At 50.5% G+C, this 20,098-nt stretch overlaps 2 protein-coding genes across 2 annotated transcripts; both read left to right on the top strand.

The window, feature by feature from the left end:
- The first annotated feature begins 1,795 nt into the window (after nt 1-1,795).
- LOC149362222 (uncharacterized) lies at nt 1,796-2,272 on the top strand. Its single transcript, XM_089569666.1, has one exon. The coding sequence runs from the start codon at nt 1,796-1,798 to the stop codon at nt 2,270-2,272; it is 477 nt and encodes a 158-aa protein (XP_089425792.1).
- Nucleotides 2,273-9,197: 6,925 nt separating this feature from the next.
- Nucleotides 9,198-9,671, top strand: LOC149362221 (uncharacterized). Its single transcript, XM_089569665.1, has one exon. It carries the CDS (start codon nt 9,198-9,200, stop codon nt 9,669-9,671), a length of 474 nt encoding a protein of 157 aa, XP_089425791.1.
- Nucleotides 9,672-20,098: the final 10,427 nt, after the last annotated feature.

The following is a 20,098-nucleotide window of genomic DNA, read 5'->3' as shown; positions in this document are numbered from 1 at the left end:
ATCCCATGTGGCAGAAGCGGCCGCACTGATATGATTACACTGGACAGCGGCTATGCTCCTTACGCAGCACGCGGTTCGTACCGGCGCGCCAGAGGGAGCGTACCCTTAGGGGCGTCGCATGGTCAAGGATTTGGACCTATCGAGGATCATAAAGTGTTTGATCCTGGAGGGCAGCAATTTTTGAATTCTTGCCCCGCTGTGGCACCAGCCTACTGAGCATAGTAGGGCGTTCATCGTGTCGATTGAGACGTGTGGTGGCTCGAATGCACACGGGGACGCTCGGTGCGACTAAGGAGGCTCACGTGGCCACTTACGGACGTCGTGCGAGTGCTACTGAACACTCAAATTGCGAGTGTCTGTGTGTGTGTTGTGTGCTCGTTCGCGAGCAGGACGAGGGTGTCTACTTGGAGGTGGTGAACTGGGTGCAACCCACCAACTTGGACGCTGTGTTACGGCGCACGGCAGGCATGCCACTGTGTGTATTTAAGTGTGCATTTTGCGTAATGTTGTGTTGGTGCGCGTGTGCATTTTGCGTCAGGTTTTCTTTGCCTGTGATGACACGATATGCGACTGCTCTATGTACGTCGCCCTCGCGGCAATTTCATGAGTTGTACCGATCCCTTGTTGCTGTAATTCTAAAAGTGGCATTTGAGCCCTTTGTAGAATCTTGGGAAGGGCGTGTAAGGGATCGGTGGTGTACGCGGGGTCATCGGAACGCGGCTGGGGGCGCTCAAAGCGAAGCGTCTCCTTTCTTGGAACGCGGCCGCTCACGAACGCGCCGGCAAGTACGGGTGTCCCCTCGCCCCGCGGAACCGATTCGCGCACGTGCTAGCACGAATGTGTATTTGTTTGTTTTTACTTTTATTTTGGAATGGAAAGGGCGTTTTGCTCTACGAAAGCTGGAGGGCTGGTCATGCTCTCGGTAAACCAATCATGTGAGCAGTGTAACATGATTGGAAGCTACCGAATGTGGGCCGGGCCTTTAAGGCTTTAAAACCGGGCCCCGGAGCTAGAAGCGGGGTTCTGGGCTAAGGTCAGGTGCTATGCATCTTCGGCTACGCTGAGTAGGGGCCTCCCCTAGTATTAGCCAGTTCCACCTTTTTGCTGTTTTTTTTGCCGTTTAATGTGTCTACATTGCCTAGCTTTGTATCTATTGTAAATTGCTGTACATAAACTGTACATAAGTATTCCCTTCATCCCTGCATCTCTACTCATCGAGAGACCGTCTCTGACGGGGCACCCCTGGTGCGAAGATCAAGCTTCCGTCTTGAGAGTTAAACCAACCGTCTCTGACGGGGCACCTCTGGTGCGAGGAAGATAAAGAACCTGTGAAACTTTACTCCCCAACACTTACTTTTACCTTACACTTTACCATTTGGTTTGGGCCTGCACAACACCACCCAGCGGCGTCCCACCCATAACCCTCCCCGCCCCTACCTATTGGGAAGATGCCCTGTCAAGCACGGAGCCGACCGACCAACGCTGGCTCATCGAGAATGCTGAGACGATAGCAGTGGCCATGGGGCCATGTACTCAGAGCCTTTCTCCTTGAGACCGTCCTGACCAGCTCGAACACGCAAGACTACTAGCAGGTGCTCTAGCGGGCCTTGAGGATCGCCGCGGCATATGGGGCCCTAGACTGGGGGCTCCACTCAGGCAGACAAGCATGCTATACTTCATAAAAGTTTTCACCTCGTTCTCCTCTTTGCGTTTCTGACCGCGAGGAACATGCCGCCGTCGACTCGTGCCAGCTCGCACCGAAGAAGAGGAAGCAACTACAGAGCGAACCGCAGCCATGTCTGAGGATGAGAACAAAGAGGGCGGCGGCAGCAACGAGGAAGGTGACGAGAACGCCGGCGAGGAAGGAGAATCCGGGGGCCAGAACGCCGCCGGCGACGAGAAGAAGGAGTCGAGCGAGGAGAACCAGGAAGGCGGCGCCAAGGATGCGGACAAGCAGGGCGACGCGGGCGGCGGGGAAGGCGCGGCCCCCGAGTCGGGCGGGGCGATGGGTAGCGACGCGGCCCTCGCGGGTGACGCCGACGCCGCCGGTGGCCGCAGGGCGCTGGCCCTGCTGGGCATCGCCTCGGCCATCACCGGACTGTCCATCCTCATCATCGCCCTCGTCATCTTCTCAGGAGGAAAGGACGTCACCACCACTACGACAAACGCGTCATCTGAGGCCAGCAATTCGAGCTATTTCTTGTTCCTAGAGCCAGACTTGCCCATCGACGGAGCCCTGGAGCCAGACATCCCTGGTGACGGTCGCTGGTAGCTGCACCTGCTCCTGTCTCGTCGCTGGAGCAGCTGCGCCGCTCGGCCTGGCCTCTGCGACCCGGCGGTGGCACCCCGCTCTCTTCGGCCAGCCGGGTTCGCAGCCAGGAATGACATTCAGTGAGCGAAGTGATATTCACTGGAATCCTAAGCTGAAAAATATACGAGAGCAATGAACACAGAATCAAGCCCATGTTGATAAAATGTGTTACCCGCCAACTCGAGTCCCTTGCCTATTTGTTTCTTGAGCGCTGCGCAAGGCTCAGGTGCAGTCTGATATCATTTATTTATTCGCAGGCATCCCTCACATTGTTTTTGTTGTGTCATCCATTCCCACACAGGTGACATGAAACTCGGGATGCGGTAGATGCAGCTTTGACGATGCACAGGCATGACTTCACTTTCGCTTTTCCCAGCCGGTACGGCTGGTCTCAGGCTACTGGTTGGCACTGTGGGCGTCATCATCTGGGTGATGTAATCACTATTTCTACTAAAGAAAGTTCCTTTATGTTTCGTTGCTTAGTTTCCCAGGAAAGAGTCACGTTTCGCCCTTCGTGTGAACTGTACAAAAATGCGCGCTGGCTTATTTTCATCTTTCATTTCAGCGTCAGGCAAGCCATCTGCATAGTTTCCATCTACGTCACGCAGCGGGAGCGGCACAGCAGATATGGCACTGCACTGCAATACTGAGATTCACAGTGTAAGCACGGATGCATTTATTCTACCGTTCAACAACAGTTACAAACAAAGGGCTTGAAATACAGACGGCAGCGTCTCCGCTCGCGGCTGAAGGCTCTCTCTCCGCCTCGGCACTCCGAGAGGGAACGCACGGAGCCAGTCAGGGTTGCCAGGCCACTTATGAGTTTGGCTGTTCCAGGCGGCGAGTGGCTTGCACCTCACATCCCACCCCGCCTGCAAGTCCAAGTCCTCTTGGACAGGAACATTAGTCTACTAAGGCAAAGTCGTAGTCAAGCAGTCGCTTGGGTGGTGCACGGTGACGCTGAGGTCGCTGACTCGCTGAACCAGTTGGCTGATCCGGCTCATTGGTCATAGGTGGCATTTGCTCGGCATTGTCTTCATCAGGACTCAGGATAGGTTGCACGGCTTTGCATGTGGGCTCCACTAGCACTGGGTCGAGTTTGGAGACCCACAGTGCCTGATCATTGTTGCACAGTTTTCGGAGGACGGTCACAAGTGTGGCATTGGCACGTTCCACCAGTCCGTTGCTAGCTGCCCTGTAAGCTACTGCGAAGTGTATGTTCACACCATGCATACGCATGAAGTTCTTGAACAGGTGTGATTCAAATGACTTGGCATGGTCACACAAACAATGGTCAGGAGCACCGAACCTGTAAAACACTGAGTGGAGATGTTTCAAGGCATCTTTTGTAGAGGTTGTAGGCACAGCAGTTTCATTGTGGAAGTGTCCCAGTATAGGTGCTGTTGTAAGTGCGGCACGAAGGGCTTCAAAGGCTTGTTGACACTCAACTGTCCACTCGAAGTCAGCCTTTCGGATGACAGCTTGCAGAGGTGCGGCAACTTTCGAGAAGTTCGGGATGAAGCGGCTCTTTTTGTCTTTCTGCGTCACGACAATGGTAGGAAATCCCCAAGGTCTAGATGAAGAACGGATGATGTCATTTTGAAGAAGAGATGCTGTTTGGGCTTCGAGGAACTTCCAATCACTGGCTGTGTAGCGGTACGGTTGCCGTCCATAAGGCTTTGCATCCGGCAGTAAGTTGATCTCGTGCTCGATGCCTTCATACAGGCCAATGTCATCAGGGCTGGTAGCAAGGAGACGTGAGTGGCGGTGCACTATTTTCTTCACTGCTTGCTGCTCTTCGGGCTTGAGTTGGGTCCCGATGATGATATCAGGGAAACTGTTGGGCGTGGATGAACATGGCTCAGAAGGAAATATGCTGCATGAGGCTGGCTGGGCTGGGCTCTTGTAGTCTGCTGGCTGAGTTTGAGACTGGGCTGCCTTGTTGAGCTTGCTCCACACGGGCTCGTGTTCGTCTGGTTCAAAATCCACTTGTAGGGGTTCGCTGGTGGTATGCGGTGGGTCAAAGCGAGACAAAGTTGATGTTTTAAGTATCACTGCATTGGACATACGCGGTAACAGTTCCTCTTTGCACAGCACGACAGTGTTTGTAGAGGGCTGGCAGATAACAGGAAGGTGTGGTGGTCTGAAATGAAGTTCCGCTTGAGCAGCATAAAACCAGTCCTCTCCCAGGATAAGGGGAAGGGCATTTCTCTGAAGGACTGCGGCTTCTACAATTGCAGAGAGGGGGCCTACGCTGATTCGCAAGAAGACAGATCCCTGAGGCACGACGGAGGCTCCTCCTACGACGAGAAGGGGTGGCTTTGTCCACGGCTCTATGCTGAGGTTTTCAGCTAGGCTGGCAGCGAGGATAGTGACTTCGAACCACTGTCTGGGAAGGCATTGATCTCTCCAAGGCCCTTGACGTGAGCGGTGATAACCGCACACCTGAGCATGGATCCAAGCAAAGGGTCCTCAGTGCGGCCAACACAAGCTGATGGCGTTTTAGGGATTGTTTGCGTCTTGTCTCGGGAGGGCTGTCCTTTCTCAGTGCAGTTGCTAGCCAGATGGCCCTTTTCCTTGCAGCTATAACATACTGCTTCGCTTAGGTCTTGCCCTCGTCTGTAGGCAGGTGCACCATACTTGGAAGAGATTGCCTCGTACCGATGTTCTTGGTCAGCAGGTGGCAGGTTGGATATTCTTGAGGGCGGCAGCCTTCTACGGTTTGGTTGCTGGTAGGTGGTATTTATAGGTCGGGAAGGCTGGCGCATGTCTGCAGTGCTCTCGGTCGTAGCTGTAGCACTGGAGGTGATAGGATGCGGCTGTCGACTTGAAATTGGCGCGGATGGCTTTGTCAGTCTAGTCATGCGGGAGTGGTCCATGGCACGATCAACTTCTGAAGCGATGCTGACGAAATCCTGGACAGTCTTCGGGCGTTGAACGACGATCGCTGTAGCCACTTGCTCATCACGGATGCCCTGAATTAAATATTCGATGCGCTCTTTGTCAGTCAATGAAAGCGGACACCTTCCAATTATCTTGAGCTTGGCGAGAGTATAGGTAACCAGGCTCTCACCGGGGCTTTGCTCACGCGCACCGACAAGTTCCTGCCACTGTATAAGCGACAGTCGCTCGCCGAACTGCGCTATAAGCGCTTCCTTCCACTCTGACCAAGTTTTTAGCTGGTGGCCAGTGATTTCCATCCAGTTAGCGGCTGGGCCACGAAGTTTTGAGAGGGCGATGGCTAGCAGGGTAGCAGGTTCCCAAGAGGCAAGCTGTTGGGTGCGCTCGAGATCGTCTATCCATCGGGTTACGGATAACCCTCCGTCGCCACTGAATGTCGGAAGCGTTGATGACAAGTCCGGCAAAGTTGTTACGTGCACTGCTCTCGTAGAGGCTTGTGACAGTGACAGAGCTAGTTGATTTTGAAGGTAGGCGGTCAAAATCTGCATATTCTGTACGGGGTCGGCGCTGAACACTGGCATAGGTTGGAAAAACATGTCACGTTGAGTTGGAGCGGGCTGCGTCTCGGTGACTGATACAGTTGTTTCCGGTAGCAGGACTCGTTTTGCGGCAGTGTCAGCAAGGATGCGAGAAATAAGTTCGTCCTTGGAACCAGTATTGTCCAAATTGCGTTGCGGTAGTTCATCTCGCAAGAAGTCCGAGGCGGTGGCTTCCTCCCAGTTTATGAGCGGTATGGCGGCGGCGGCGGTGAGACGGGCGTTGGGCTTCGGCTGCTGGTGCTCGACACACGTTGACTCTGGCTTTCGGTGAAGTGGCTTGCGGCTTCGAATGGGCGGGCTACACCGAGGTTCGGGACGTCGACTGCGCCATATGTGAGCACGGATGCATTTATTCTACCGTTCAACAACAGTTACAAACAAAGGGCTTGAAATACAGACGGCAGCGTCTCCGCTCGCGGCTGAAGGCTCTCTCTCCGCCTCGGCACTCCGAGAGGGAACGCACGGAGCCAGTCAGGGTTGCCAGGCCACTTATGAGTTTGGCTGTTCCAGGCGGCAAGTGGCTTGCACCTCACAACAGAGGCATTGGCCACCAGCCTGCGTGGTAGCACTGCAGACTTAGCGCTGCAAACGTCTAGGAGAGGCTTTTAGCATACCAGAAACGTATTGCCCCGTCGCGCTGGCTCCATGGTTACGGCGCTCGGCTACTCACCCGAAAGACGCGGGTTCGATCCTTGCCGCGGCGGTCTCATTTCGATGGAGGCTGTATTCTAGAGGCCCGTGTACTGTGCGATGTCAGTGCACGTTGAAGAACCCCAGGTGGTCGAAATATCCGGAGCCCTTCACTACACCGTCCCTCATAGCCTGAGTTGCTTTGGGACGTTAAACACCCGGTAACCTAAACCAAACACGGATTAGCTGAGATCTGTACCGGTTTACCGAACGCCTCCTGCACACACTCACTGGCATTTGTGAGGCCAAGCGGACCGACTCAGCGTGCGCAGCTGCCGTCCGGGGAAATAGGCATAGGTTATGCCAGCAAATCTTCGCTATGCTAAAGCCTCGAGCGTCGAAGCCACTGCACACGTGCCGTAATAACATGCGATGGCAGGATGTTAACTCCATGACCGCATTTGTGGTGTGCTGTTTAGCTTGCGCCGGTTGATAGAGAATGAGGTTGTTTTAGTTACAGTTCGGATTAGCCTGTAGCATTAATTCCACCGGCACCGAAGCATTAAATAATAATTGAAGGCAAGAGATTGTGGCACAGTTCTGTAACCTAGCCAGATGACTGTCGTCAGGCACACAAACGTTCACAAGAGTAGTCAACTTCCACTGACGGCGGAAACACCCGCATTGCTGCCTTTTAGACTTCGTCGGTGTCCAAATAGCCGCAACCGGTGCTGCCAGCTCGCTACATAAAGGGCAGAGGAGATAACGGCTGATTGAAAAAGCAGAAGCAAAGCCTGTCGCACTGTCACCTATGAGAACTCAAATTATTACCGTTGTCATTAACGGTCCTTCATATTTCCTGTGTTCATTCTGCGGATACGTGTGCCTCGCGACAACATGGCTGCATCCGGTTAATAGGACTGGACACCGTCAAGCGTCTTCACTAGGTCAGGAACCATACGTTTGTTTGACAACGAAGGTCAGAGGTAATCGACTCTTTTGCAAGGACAGATTGGTTCGGCACCACACAAAGGTAAGATGGCCGGCAAACCGACCGAACGTATCGGAATGTTGAAGAAGAAAGTCTGGCGCATGCCGCCATAAACCCGTGGTAACCTTAGCTGAGAGCGAGCCAAAGAATGTGGCTATCAGCATATGTGGCCCTGCCAAGGATACAGCACGCCGGTCCAGCAAAGTATTTTTGCTGTTGGTTGTAGTCTTAGTAACCGGGCCGCAATTTTTTTTAATCAGCTCGAACATACTCCCACATACGAAGTTAAAACAAAACTGGCACCGTGGAAAACGATAGAAACATGAAGCCGACGCACACGCAGCGCCACCTTTCACGATACTTATATGACTGTCAGCCACTGCACATTAAACCGGGTAGTTAAAATTGTTCCAACTCCGCAAAAAGCAACGGGCAGATAAAACAGCTTGTGATGTCAAACGTCTTTTCCGCTGTTGCACCAAAGTTAAACCAACACACTCGCGCATCCATCCGTCCAGCGGGAAAGATAGGCCAGGGAGAACCCGTAACGAAAACTATAGCCACTAACGTCGTTTCGTTCGGGGTTCTACGCGGTACATATACTGCAGCTGGCGGTCACGTAGCAAAGCTGAAAGTTGGTGGTCGTGTGTCGTCTTTTGGTCTCTGTCGTATTCCGCTGCGACAGTTGTCGTGGCATCACGAGTGATCAACTTGTCCAAACATTTAATATTTTCCAAATTAAATCACAGGGAATTATTTTTCTACTCCTGCTTTCCCAGATCATGGCCACCGTACAAAATTTAATTACAACTATATGTGCCAGCTTATCCGTGGTACGGGCTCTAGTAACGGCACCCCCGAATTCCCCCCTAGGGGTCGTACTATAGGGATCCTGATAGCTTAGCTGACCCATGGTCGCTGTACGTGCACTCTTTGCCCAAGGTTCAGAGCCCAGGGAGTTTGCTTCGGACCTGCCCCGGGTGGCTTGTAACGTATCCTTAGTAATCAAAATCTCCTGTAGGTAAGAAGGTTCTTGGCCCTACCTCCTTCAATTGGTAGCAGTTCCACTGATGCTACAGCACTACATGGCTTAGAAGCAGATTTACGGGGCTGTACCTCTTCTCTCAAGCTTATTCCTTCTTTGTGCAAAGAAGACGACAGGGCAACTGCGGTTGTAAATTCGCGCCGCTTTCTGGCAACGCATGCGCATCTTTCAAGATACTATAGCATTCGGACTCTGCTACATTTCCGTGTGGCTGGTGCCAGCCTGCTGGCCCCTCGGTGGTGCAGCTAGCTCTGCTTGAAACCTACGTAATTTTTTCAATTGTTGTGTCATCATCATCGTGACAAGTACCGTCACCTGACAGAGGTTAACAAAACATTAAGTTTCTAAGTATCTCAATAAAGAGGGTGGTAGGCTCGCTGAAACCACGACAAGTATCCCGCGGTACGTGGTTTGGGCCTTTTCAAACTGCTAACTGGCAGCTTTTCGCCCCTGAGACGGCCCAGAATATTTCCGGTTGATAAAGCAAGCAAGCAAGCAAAACAAAATGAAACTCAGCTTGTTCTGTGCAAACGAATAAGTGAAGGATAGGAGCAACTAATTAAGACAGCTCGGACAATGCAAGGGGAGTGGAAAGTTCATATGCGACACAGGCGGCACGACACGTAAGCGAAGACACCCAGCGAAAGGACGAAAATGCCGCCGTCGACTCGCGCCAGTCGCACCGAAGAAGAGGAAGCAACCGCAGAGCGAACCGCAGCCATGTCTGAGGAGGAGAACAAAGAGGGCGGCGGCAGCAACGAGGAAGGCGACGAGAACGCCGGCGAGGAAGGAGAATCCGGGGGCCAGAACGCCGCCGGCGACGAGAAGAAGGAGTCGAGTGAGGAGAACCAGGAAGGCGGCGCCAAGGATGCGGACAAGCAGGGCGACGCAGGCGGCGGGGAAGGCGCGGCCCCCGATTCGGGGGCGGCGATGGGTAGCGACGCGGCCCTCGCGAGCGGCTCCGACGCCGGCGGTGGCCACAGGGCGCTGGCCCTTCTGGGCATCGCCTCGGCCATCACCGGACTGTCCCTCCTCATCATCGCCCTCGTCATCTTCTCAGGAGGACAGGTCACCACCACTACGACCAACGCGTCATCTGAGGCCAGCAATTCGAGCTCTTTCTTGTTCCTCGAGCCAGACTTGCCTATCGACGGAGCCCTGGAGCCAGACATCCCTGGTGACGGTCGCTGGTAGCTGCACCTGCTCCTAGCTCGTTGCCAGGACAAGCGTCTGCTGACCGAGTGCCCTCCAATGAGCGAAGCGATATTCGCTGAAATCCTACACTGAAAAAAATGGAGCAACAAACGAAGAGGAGCTACAGAACCAAGACCATGATGACAAGAAGCGTAGCCAACCAACCGGAGTGACTTGTGGGAGATATGCTCATTTGCTTTGTGACCGTTAAGCGCGGCAGCGTAGGGGCGCTCTGTAATCGTTAATTTATCCACGAACATCCTGCGCTTAGTTTCCGCTGCTTCATATATTAAAACACACGCGACAGTTCTTGTGACGCCCTAGATACAGCTTTGAAGTAACGGACGCATTGCTTTATGCATGACACCGACTTGGGTGGAGACTGCACTTTTTGTCGTGCTTTCTGGCGCAGTGTTTAGCTACATCTTGCACTTAAAACGGTGCCCACTGTGCACTTGCTAGCAATAGGTGATCGACAGCAAATACACGTTTCGTCGCCCCGCATCATGGTTTGAATAGTAGATCATGCCGCCTTTCCAGCTGTCTTCCGAATCATTTGGCTCTAGTAGCTGCGTGCGGCTTTAAACGTTGCTTCTACAAGCATATCAATGGGGAGCGGAATTTGAATCGTGTCATTTTTCCTTCAACAGTTGTGTTTACTCCTGCCCTCTAATCATTTCTATTTTGTCAAGTTTACTCGAATGTTAAGGCACGAGCGGCGTACAGGAAATGGCAGCAATCCTCTCTACTTTTCTGCGCCGTTCGTGCAGCATCGTCAGGACAGTTGTGCGCTGCCCAAGCTGAAACCCCGAGCCGCCTCCGTTCGGCACTGCGTGTTCCGCATGCATGCGTTCCTTTATGCTCAAATACACATCCGCTGCGCTCAAAAATTGCATTACCGAGAAGCGTAACCGTCGGCCAATTTTTTTATTACATCCTAATGGTCAGCGCGCGCAAGCCGCAGAAATACGCCGATCAGGCAACCTTTGCCCGTGAAGGTAAATAAAAAAGGGCCGTAATTACCATTGCGTAACGTGAATTACACTGCCAGCAGTGTTCACTGAGACAGAGAGACAAAAGAGAGATATCTGCCCTGCAGTGGTCGTGGTCAGGCTAATGATGATTTTGACGATGATGATGAACGTGGGTTTAGGGTGAATGTTACGTGTTTAGAAGAGACGCGGTGTCTCACCCTGAGTGGTCTTGGCCAAGGCTCCTGGAAAGACTCCGTTTATGATCTTCTTTCGAGAAACACCGGCTAGAGCGCGGGAGACTTGAGAGCTTACAAAAATGCCGTCAGCCAACACAACGGTGCGACACAACTGCTGACAGAAGACGGAGGCCGCGGTGGCATCTCCCATTTTGTTACGGGAAGCAGCGGTTTCATAACCCTCCTCGCCAGCAAGCCACTTAGGCGCGGCTCAACAATCGCGTGAGACTTCGACAGCCAGACAACACCGGAGGAATACGAAGTTTTTCATCTTTCCTCTACTGCCACCGGTATCTGCTATGCACCCTGGCCAATCCCCCGCCGTGGGTATGTGCCATTCAGCCTGAGGACATCATCATCATCATCACCGACGGTGGCAACGGGAGGAGGCGATTCTTTCCCATGCGTCGCTGCAGACAGCAAGACGACCTCTTCTAGGGTAGCTAACCTCCGTGCAAACGGTGCCCCAAGCTGACCCGGGTCATCGCCCGATTCCAGCAGAGCTGCTTGAAATGGTAATAATTTCCGCCGTTGCGAGAAATACTGCATCATGGTGACCGCAGTGCCACCGGCACCAGAACTACTGCGATAGGGTACCAGTCTCGCAGCCTGCTGCTTGATAAACGGCGTAGCGGAGGGCACCGGATGATTTGCATCAATTGCGGTTCTTTACCGCGCATCGCCATTGGACAGCACACAGCTGTCTTCACCATTCCACGGCTCCATCGAAATGATGCCGCCGCGGCCGGGATTCGATATAGAATCAGCACCCGCATGCCACCGCCGCATTATGCAACCCGACCTGTACGATGGTCGAGCTGGCCCCATTCCGATGTAAAGCGAGGTTATCCGGGCGCACGACGCGTCTGCTGAGCGCCCTAGGCGTTTCCGTGCTTGGGACGAAGCATCGATGCTTCGTTCACATAAAAGCTGCTGTTCGCTAGCGTTTCACACGCGAGTCTTGAGAATACAGAAGCGAGCTAGGCTGTTACCGGACCCTAAGACGAAATATCCATCACCATCAGGAAAGAAACTCTCTCCAGGAAGTGTGAGCGCTTACCATAGCCCGCAGTTAAGCTATCATTCGATGGATCGACGCCACACTTGTGGAGAAACCAGTTGGACTCGAGTGCTCTTACATATGGCAATGAAACCGAGCAATCGCTGACAGGCCCTTTATACCCTTTTATTGGTCCTCTCAAAAAAGAGATAAAAAAACATAAAAGAAAGAGAGAGGAAGCCTGGACCAGCAATGCTTTGCCAGGCTTAACGCCAATTCAAAATAAATGAAAAATAACTAAACGTTCCAAAGAAGAAAAAAAATTAAGCGAAAAACAGAGCATTAAAAAAAACTCATAAGAAAAGAAAACAAAAGTATCATCACAATAAGTTAGACGCAGGAAGATAGCCGAAGCACAGCGTGCAGTCCGCGGAATAAATAATAGTAATAAAAAAAAGAGAAAACCCAAGGCACTGCAAAGTCATTGTCACCATAACAGTCAAAGAAAGCACTGAGCGCCGGCCACAAAATAAAAATCAGAAAAATAAAAACATAATCAAGACAAAAGAAAAAACCGAAGTCACAGTCACTCAGTCAAGGACACAGTCACAGTCTCGCAGTCAAAACAGAGTCGCAGTCACACAGTCAAGGACGCAGTCACAGTCACGCCACGACAAAGCCACCTATGCTCAATAAAGGAGCACGGGGCGCTCCGCTGTGCAAAGCTTGGGGAAGAGAGATTAGAGGAAAGAGAGAAATCAGTGTGAATAATTTGGTATTGTACTACTTATGAGGTGAACCATTTGAAGGAGAAGAGCACAAGCAGCAGGGTTTCGGAGAAAGGAGGGGTAAACAGATGGTGTGATGTCCGATGCGCAAAGATATTTTAAACGCGAAACTGAAGAAGCAGTAACGGAACAGTCCCGGAAGTAATGACGGATATTTTCACATAACAATCCACAGGAACAAGTTGAAGACGGAGACAGGCCAAATATTTTAAAATAGAACGGAAATCTACCATGCCCAGTAAGTAAAGTTATTAGAGGATTCCTGGGTAGACGAATAAGGGGAATGTTAAGTGTATCAGGGATCCAGTTGAATAGTTCAGTGCCACCATTATTCTCGCGCCAAAAAATGCTTCATAAAAGAAGTGAAGAATGATGCTGACAGACCATGTAACTTGCGCCTGCATTGCCTTTCGCGCGTCCTAGAGATTTTTGCCACCGATAGTACTTCCGCCAGGCAGTGGCCACAGTCCGTTCGCTGAAGTAATGACACAAAAGGGCTTCTTTCAAAATGGGCCGTGGCGCTCCGCTTCGTTCCCTATAAGAAGGCGAACAGCACGAGGTTGTAGTTTTTGCTCAAACAGCCTTCCTGGCAGGAACACGCAAGCTGTCTCTTATTTTACTAGAGATTACGCGCGATTACGAAGCAGAAGCGAAGCGACAGCTTCCATAAGCACTTGTTTCTCGTACGCTCTTGAGCCACAGGTGTACAACCTAACGGATGGGCTACCGTAACCTCCGTTGCATAGCGAAAGGAGGTTGTCTTGAAGATAGCTCGGATGGGCGCCGTGTGCGGTACACTTCGTGTATAATCGCTTGCAAAAGTTCACACGCTAAGGCGTCCGTAAGACGACGACTGCGGACGATGACGCAATGATTGCTGCACTCGTACTGCTGTCATAGCCTCACAACCGGTTCGCAGTGCAGAGGAAGCCGCCAGCGCAGTGCCGAAGGTTAGGAACCTGTGGGACTGGCTAGCGACCAAACATACCCAGAAATATTAAACAAGCGCATTTTTCAAAGCGAAATTGTTTATGAACGCAATTTTTTCATATATCGTAAGATTAGCTGTAACAATCAATGCATTCGCAGACTTCCACTCGGTAGGCTTGCATTTTTTTGCTATTAGCGTTCCTTCTATCGTCTAAAACGATCGATGGCAGTCTTAACTAGTCGATGCGAGCGATGGACAAACGTTCAAAGAAACATCGTGGCCCGCATCGAAAGAACGAAGCACCTTCAATATTTATATAACTTCCATAACTCTACCTTACAATTTTCTCAGAGTCAAAATTCCTCGTTCCATCCCCGCATGAGTGCAAGTTGGCAGTTTCAAGAACTTACAGGTGCCAGAGCACTCCAATCATGGGTGCATTGTTCAAGAGGCTTTTAAAACAGGGGCACACTTTATGTGCATCCGAAACGGCCGCCACACAACTTCCTACCGACTAATGGGTCGGCCGCAGTGGTGAGCCTTTCATTACCTGACGCTTTTCTGTGTGTCCAAAACACTGGACCATTAGATCAAAGGTGGCGTCTCAAACTGATCCTGAAAGTGTGGATTTAGAAGCGCCAGTGCTACATCCTCTTTCGAAGGTCTGATCATGAAGAAATGGTAGCGGTTCAAGGCTGAATCCTCATCGCGCAGTGTTTGTTCACTGGTGGCATCGCTATATGTAAATACTGATGTCACCATGATATCGCACCTGCAGAGAGACGCCTTCCCTTTGGCCCTCAAATCTGCCTCGGCCTTCCCAAGAACACTCCACAGTGGGTACTCAGCAGAAAGCTGACGTCTATCTGTATCAGTACTGCTAACCCAGAAGCTCCTTCGTGTCCAGGTGCGGTTTGTGGCTCGTGCACCTAACCATCCACTCACAGAGTGCTGCATAGAGGATGTTTCTGACCTTCTCCCATCACAGTACCAGCGCCCTGTCCCAAACTCCTCTCCACCTTGGAGGTACGTAGCGAGGCAAATCAAGACCACAGTACCAGGCATTAAAAAAAACACACCCCATCCTGAACTTCAATACTTTGCTCTTTTGCGGTTGCTATATTATTGTTGCTACAATGCATACCCCCACATCTGCACTGATGGCTCTGTCACGTCCATCTCATCAGCGATTGGCGTCTAGATTCCGTCAACGCGCACCACAATGTCAGAGACACTCAGTCACCGCACCTCGACTACTGCTACCGAGCTGGCTGCTCTGCGTGTTGCATTTACTTACATCCTACAGCAACCGCTAACAGCGTTGGTTATCTTCAGTGACTCTCGCGCTGCACTACAATCGTTAGTCATCGCACATGCCGGAGAAGCTTGCCATCGGCATGAACAGGTGACTTGCCGTGGTTTTCAAGCTACGTCACCGTGTTGCGCTGCACTGGTTACCCGCTCACTGCTTTAAAGGACCACGCTGGCGGTGCAGTGAAAGTGGCATGGCTACACCTCCGTGCTTCTGCCCATTCCCTTTTTCCGTAGTGATGGCGCCAGACGTGTGGCTACTGAATCCTGGTGGACGCAACGCCCTCTGTTGTGATCCGCAGCGTCACCACAAACCCCTCCTTCGTATGGGCCCCATTTGTGACTTTCGTATGCCACGCAATTTAGATAGGCGCGACCGTAATTGGCCGCACCGAATTCACTTCACTGGCTTTCATTAAATCTTTTCTTTATAAAATAGGTGCATCAGCCCAACATGTGGTGTGCGCGAATATCTTAAACATTTGGTCCCTCGTTGCCAAATTTTCAATAATCAACGCAAGGCATTGTGAAGTGCTTAGGACTCCGTCAGGACGGCCCCGTGTTCCTGGAGCACGCCCAAGGACCCTGTAGTGAGGCGGCTTCGGCTGAGCACGGGACAAAAGCCTTACTAGTTTTTCTTAGGGACACGGGTTTGATAGACACGCTTTGATGACACTGCATGTTTGTGATGCGTGAGTGTCGTGTACACGTGATTTAACTTTTCAACTTTTCTTCTTTTCCAGCCTATTTTTCACGCTCTTCCTTCACCCTCACCTGCAGTAGCATGCCAGGTACCACGCAGATCTCTCCTGTATTCATTAAAATCCCTCGCTCATTCTTCAGACGCGATGGGTCAGTGGCTCGACTGATATGCTTTACCTGAGAAGCTTTATATCGCTCTCTGCACTTCTCGTCCTCACCTGTCTCCTGTGACAGGTTTTTCCTCCGAAAATCTATCTCCACCCGTTCTATCCGTTCCCTCTTTAGTGATCCTTGTGCCCTCCTCTTTTCGCTGTTCATTTCTGGTAGACTTTCAGCGTACCCGTCGTTCCTTCTCCTCAGGTTACCAAACAAATGGAGCTGCCACGGTGGCACAGTGGTTGTGGTGCTTGGCTGCTGACCCGAATGACGCGGGTTCGAACCCGTCCGCAGCGCTCGCATTTCGATGGAGACGAATGCTAGAGACCCGTGTACTTTGCGATGACAGTGCACGTTAGAGAACCCCAGGTTGTCGAAATTATCCGGAGCCCTTCACTACCTCATGGCTTGAGTCGCTTTGGGACGTCAAACCTCATACAACACATCAACAAAAAACGAAGCCTTGAGTAACGTAGACTTTCGTTCCTTTCTTTGCTCCCTTAACCTTGTCCCTTAATGGTCATTCCGCACACAACTTCTCAAAGTCACTCTGTACATCTCTCTAAGCACTCTAATCTCAGTCACTTGCATGTTTTTTTTTATTTTCTTCACAGCACAGCTAATGTCTCCATACATTATGGCCAATCTTACCAAAGGTCTCTAAGATTGATGCTTCAACCGGAGGTGTGCTGTCCTATGCCATAACAGATCTAAAGTATCTCAAGTGTTTCCACCCCCCCCCCTCCCCCGTAATCCGCACTGAACCTCTGTCGCAATTTCTCCGTCCTTTTGGGGCTGCGGCGCCATGGTACCTGAAGTTGCTTGCCTTCCTGGTCGCGCTGATTTGCAGTTCTAAATCCCCTTCCTCAGATTCGTTTGGCCCGCTCGATATCCGAATCTAGCTCACCATAAAAAGGTAAACAAGCGTGTTTAGCCTCTTCTCCAAACCTACGCCAGTTTAAATGAAAAATGCATGATCGTGTTTTGAGGAACACGAGGTAGTCTATTACTTTTTGAGGAACACCAGATAGACTTTGATGCATCGGATGAATTTACCTTCATTTTCATTATCCCGTGTCCGCTTTCCTCGAGTTCGCTCTACATCGCATCACATCCCCGTGTCCATTTTCTCGTGTCCGCGCATATTTGTCCGCCTGTACATACATTCACCCTTAGAGTGACGGACAGATCATCTAGAGAATAATAGAGATGCAATGTTAGACAAATATAAAATATTTGTTATATTTGTGTTTATATAATATTTAACACAAATATCACCCATGTTATAGCGTGTACATGGCCACGTATTGCGTACACTATGTACAAGGCCGCGTAGGCAGGACTTCAGGTTAACCACGTCATCCATGTGTGCTGGGAAGACAAAGAATAGGAAGAAGTAGTGGATGAAAGTCGCCTCTATAAAATGTATGGGCTTCCACGAGAGGTCCCGTAAATTAGAGATGCAAATAACCAAGTGAATGAAGGTGTCTTTTCATGACGAGTGGTATGCATGCTTTGCAAGTTGGCAACACAGCACGCACGCAGTCCACGAAGTAGGGTAGTAAAAGGCGCACCGTCATTTTTTTTTAATTTTGCACTTTTAATACACTATACATGAAGTACTGCTGCCAGAGATAAATACAGGAAGCTCTGGCGCGTTACGTCACATGTACTGATTTAAAATTCAAGTCATGCCTTCTCGCCAATAGATAGTTGAACAGGGTGAGCTCACGGGCTAGTTGGTTATTCATAATAATTTTTTCAACAGCGCATGCTACACAAGGACACAAGACGAGGAAACACACACACGAGCGCTGAACTGCAACTTTATTTGAGAAAAGGCGCCAACCTCTACATATATACCCTCAAGGAACCGCCCACTAGGGTAAAACCTAAAATCACTGCACGTGTCAAGCCATAAGCAAGAAAAAATATTCAAGAGTTAAGCATACAATACAAGAGTGACCAAGACCGCAAAAAAGAAGAAAGATTACAAGAAGCAGCGAGAAGAAATTATTTCACTTGCCCTTTTTTTGCGTAACAAACTTGTATTTTGTATTTTGTTTCGTATTTTTGTTTTGTTTGTATTTTGTATTTTTGTTTCACTTGTATTCTATGCTTAACTCTTGAATATTTTTTCTTGCTTATGGCTTGACACGTGCAGTGATTTTAGGTTTTACCCTAGTGGGCAGTTCCTTGAGGGTATATATGTAGAGGTTGGCGCCTTTTCTCAAATAAAGTTGCAGTTCAGCGCTCGTGTGTGTGTTTCCTCGTCTTGTGTCCTTGTGTAGCATGCGCTGTTGAAAAAATTATTATGAATAGATAGTGTTGTTCAGGTAGACCTTAGTGGACCTCAGGTGGACCTCAGAAGATACAAAAGCAGCTGTCACTTGGCTCCGCAGCAGAGCAAGAAGTAGGGTGTTTTTTAAAGCTACCCTGTGCAAAATAACCTAGCAGAAATATTATGCCAAGAACAACAGTCACGAGAACGCCATAACCGGTCTGATGACACTGTGTGCAGGCTTGTAGCGCCTGCGAACTGCGATTCACAGTAACCAAGGCAAAACCCCGTCAACCATGGTTAAACTGGTTCTTAACAGAGGCTCAGGAGTGCAGAGCCAAACTCTCCGTTGTCTTCGGTCTGCCTGCACCCGCCTTGCGGGGGCGCTGACAGTGCTCTCAAACGCGGCGAGGCCAGCATCAGCGCCCTTCCCATAGCCAGCGCGCTGAGGTCTGACTCCTCGACATAAGCTCTTCCTGCGCTTGGGGCTGGCGGGAAATTTGACCTGATTTTCTATTGTAAAGGAAAACTCGTGGCGCTGCAGGAATGTTGGAGCAGCGTAGCCGCACGAGAGTCTTCTCGAAAGCTCGAAACGGGGGTGTTGCTGTCGAAGAAACTCGTGCTGCCTGTTCTTAAGTCTGTGGGCGAAAAGAACCGTTGCTCGCACGGCAAGTCGCAATGCTGGTCAAGCTGAGGCTCAGCCATGGACAATGGAGCACTACAATCGGCCTAACCTAGAGGTGAAACGACAGCGCATTGTGTTTCTCTAACAGTCACCCACGGCCCCAGCATGTGAGTTGAGTTGGAAGGTTTAGTTAGCTACAGGTGGAACTAGATTTACCTTATTCTGCCGGCGAGCGCTTCATTGTAGCGACACATACAGCAGGGCCACACGCTTTTTGGTGACGACTTTTCATGTGGGTGCGAGTAGGAACTTTTGTTTTGTTTAGTGGAACCTGAAGTATCTATTTTTTCTTGCTTCAGTTATGACTGCAAGGATAGCGAAGCCTCACTTTCGGAGAAACCGCAGCGCGAAGGTGAACAATGCACCTCCACATTGGTTATCGCTTCCCAATGCGCTTTTGTCTTCATCGGCAGCGCGGAATATAGAAACAGAAAGAAACAAAGAAGGTGCGAACCAGTCCAACGAGATGGCGTTGCCGAGCGGCAGTGGGAGCGACCTTCCAGTTAGCGGCAACTAAGTTAAAATACTTTTGTTGCATTTCATCGACACTCTTCAGGACGCCGATAGAGGCATTCTGTATGTACGTTTATTTATTGTACATCCAAATGTGCACGAGGGAAAATGTATAAAGTAAACGAAATAAATCGGAAATAAAAGAAAATCACAAGGGACTCGTTGAGTATCTACAAAGTTTTGCAACAAAGCTCTCTGATCATATCAGCGGGGTCCCTTGTTGGCTGAACATTTCAGCTCAATGCCGAAGGTGGCATGACAATCGGGTGGACATCGTTGATAAGGACACGAAATGGACATCATTCAGAGCCCTGACAGCGTAGAGCAAAATCTTGCACTAAGAAAGGCTGCGGAAGATGGATGTAAACCAATAGGCAGCTAAGGTATTTAGATATTTGTGCAGAAAGAGTTCTGGCTCACAATAGAGGAAGAAAACTATGTAGCAAGTACGCAGGATACCATAACGGAATAACAATGACCGTTAAAAGGTGGTCTCTAGGCAGAGGGTAGGAACTGGGTCAACTGGATGAGAAAAAAAGCCGGCTATTAATGTACGTTAAATTGGAAACAGTGAAATCAGGAAGGAATCACTTTACAATAGTTCAAAAGGCAGGGCCCTGTCGTTCAAAGCCATATCAGGGTGTCTTAGAACGCGCAGATACAAGACGAAATGCACCTATGACGATTATTAATGTAGAGTGGGCGGCAAATATGCAGAGAGAGTTGAACACATTCTTCTGGAATGTCGTGCCAGCCATGCAGACGTCGATTCCGGCCAGATAGTTTTCTTTAAGGTAGTGGGGTTCTGGGATAATGAAAGTAACGTGGGTGTCTCCGTGGTAGAGGTAAT

Source organism: Amblyomma mixtum, chromosome 2 (assembly GCF_055824585.1).
Source record: "Amblyomma mixtum isolate Tamu chromosome 2, ASM5582458v1, whole genome shotgun sequence".
Taxonomy (NCBI): Eukaryota; Metazoa; Arthropoda; class Arachnida; order Ixodida; family Ixodidae; genus Amblyomma; species Amblyomma mixtum.
Note: the sequence above shows the minus strand (reverse complement) of the source record. Positions and strands in the feature narration are given on the sequence as shown.

What these genes read in the sequence shown, in the direction of transcription:
- LOC149362222 (XM_089569666.1), top strand. Translation starts at nt 1,796, where the DNA reads ATGTCTGAGGATGAGAACAAAGAGGGCGGCGGCAGCAACGAGGAAGGT.
- LOC149362221 (XM_089569665.1), top strand. Translation starts at nt 9,198, where the DNA reads ATGTCTGAGGAGGAGAACAAAGAGGGCGGCGGCAGCAACGAGGAAGGC.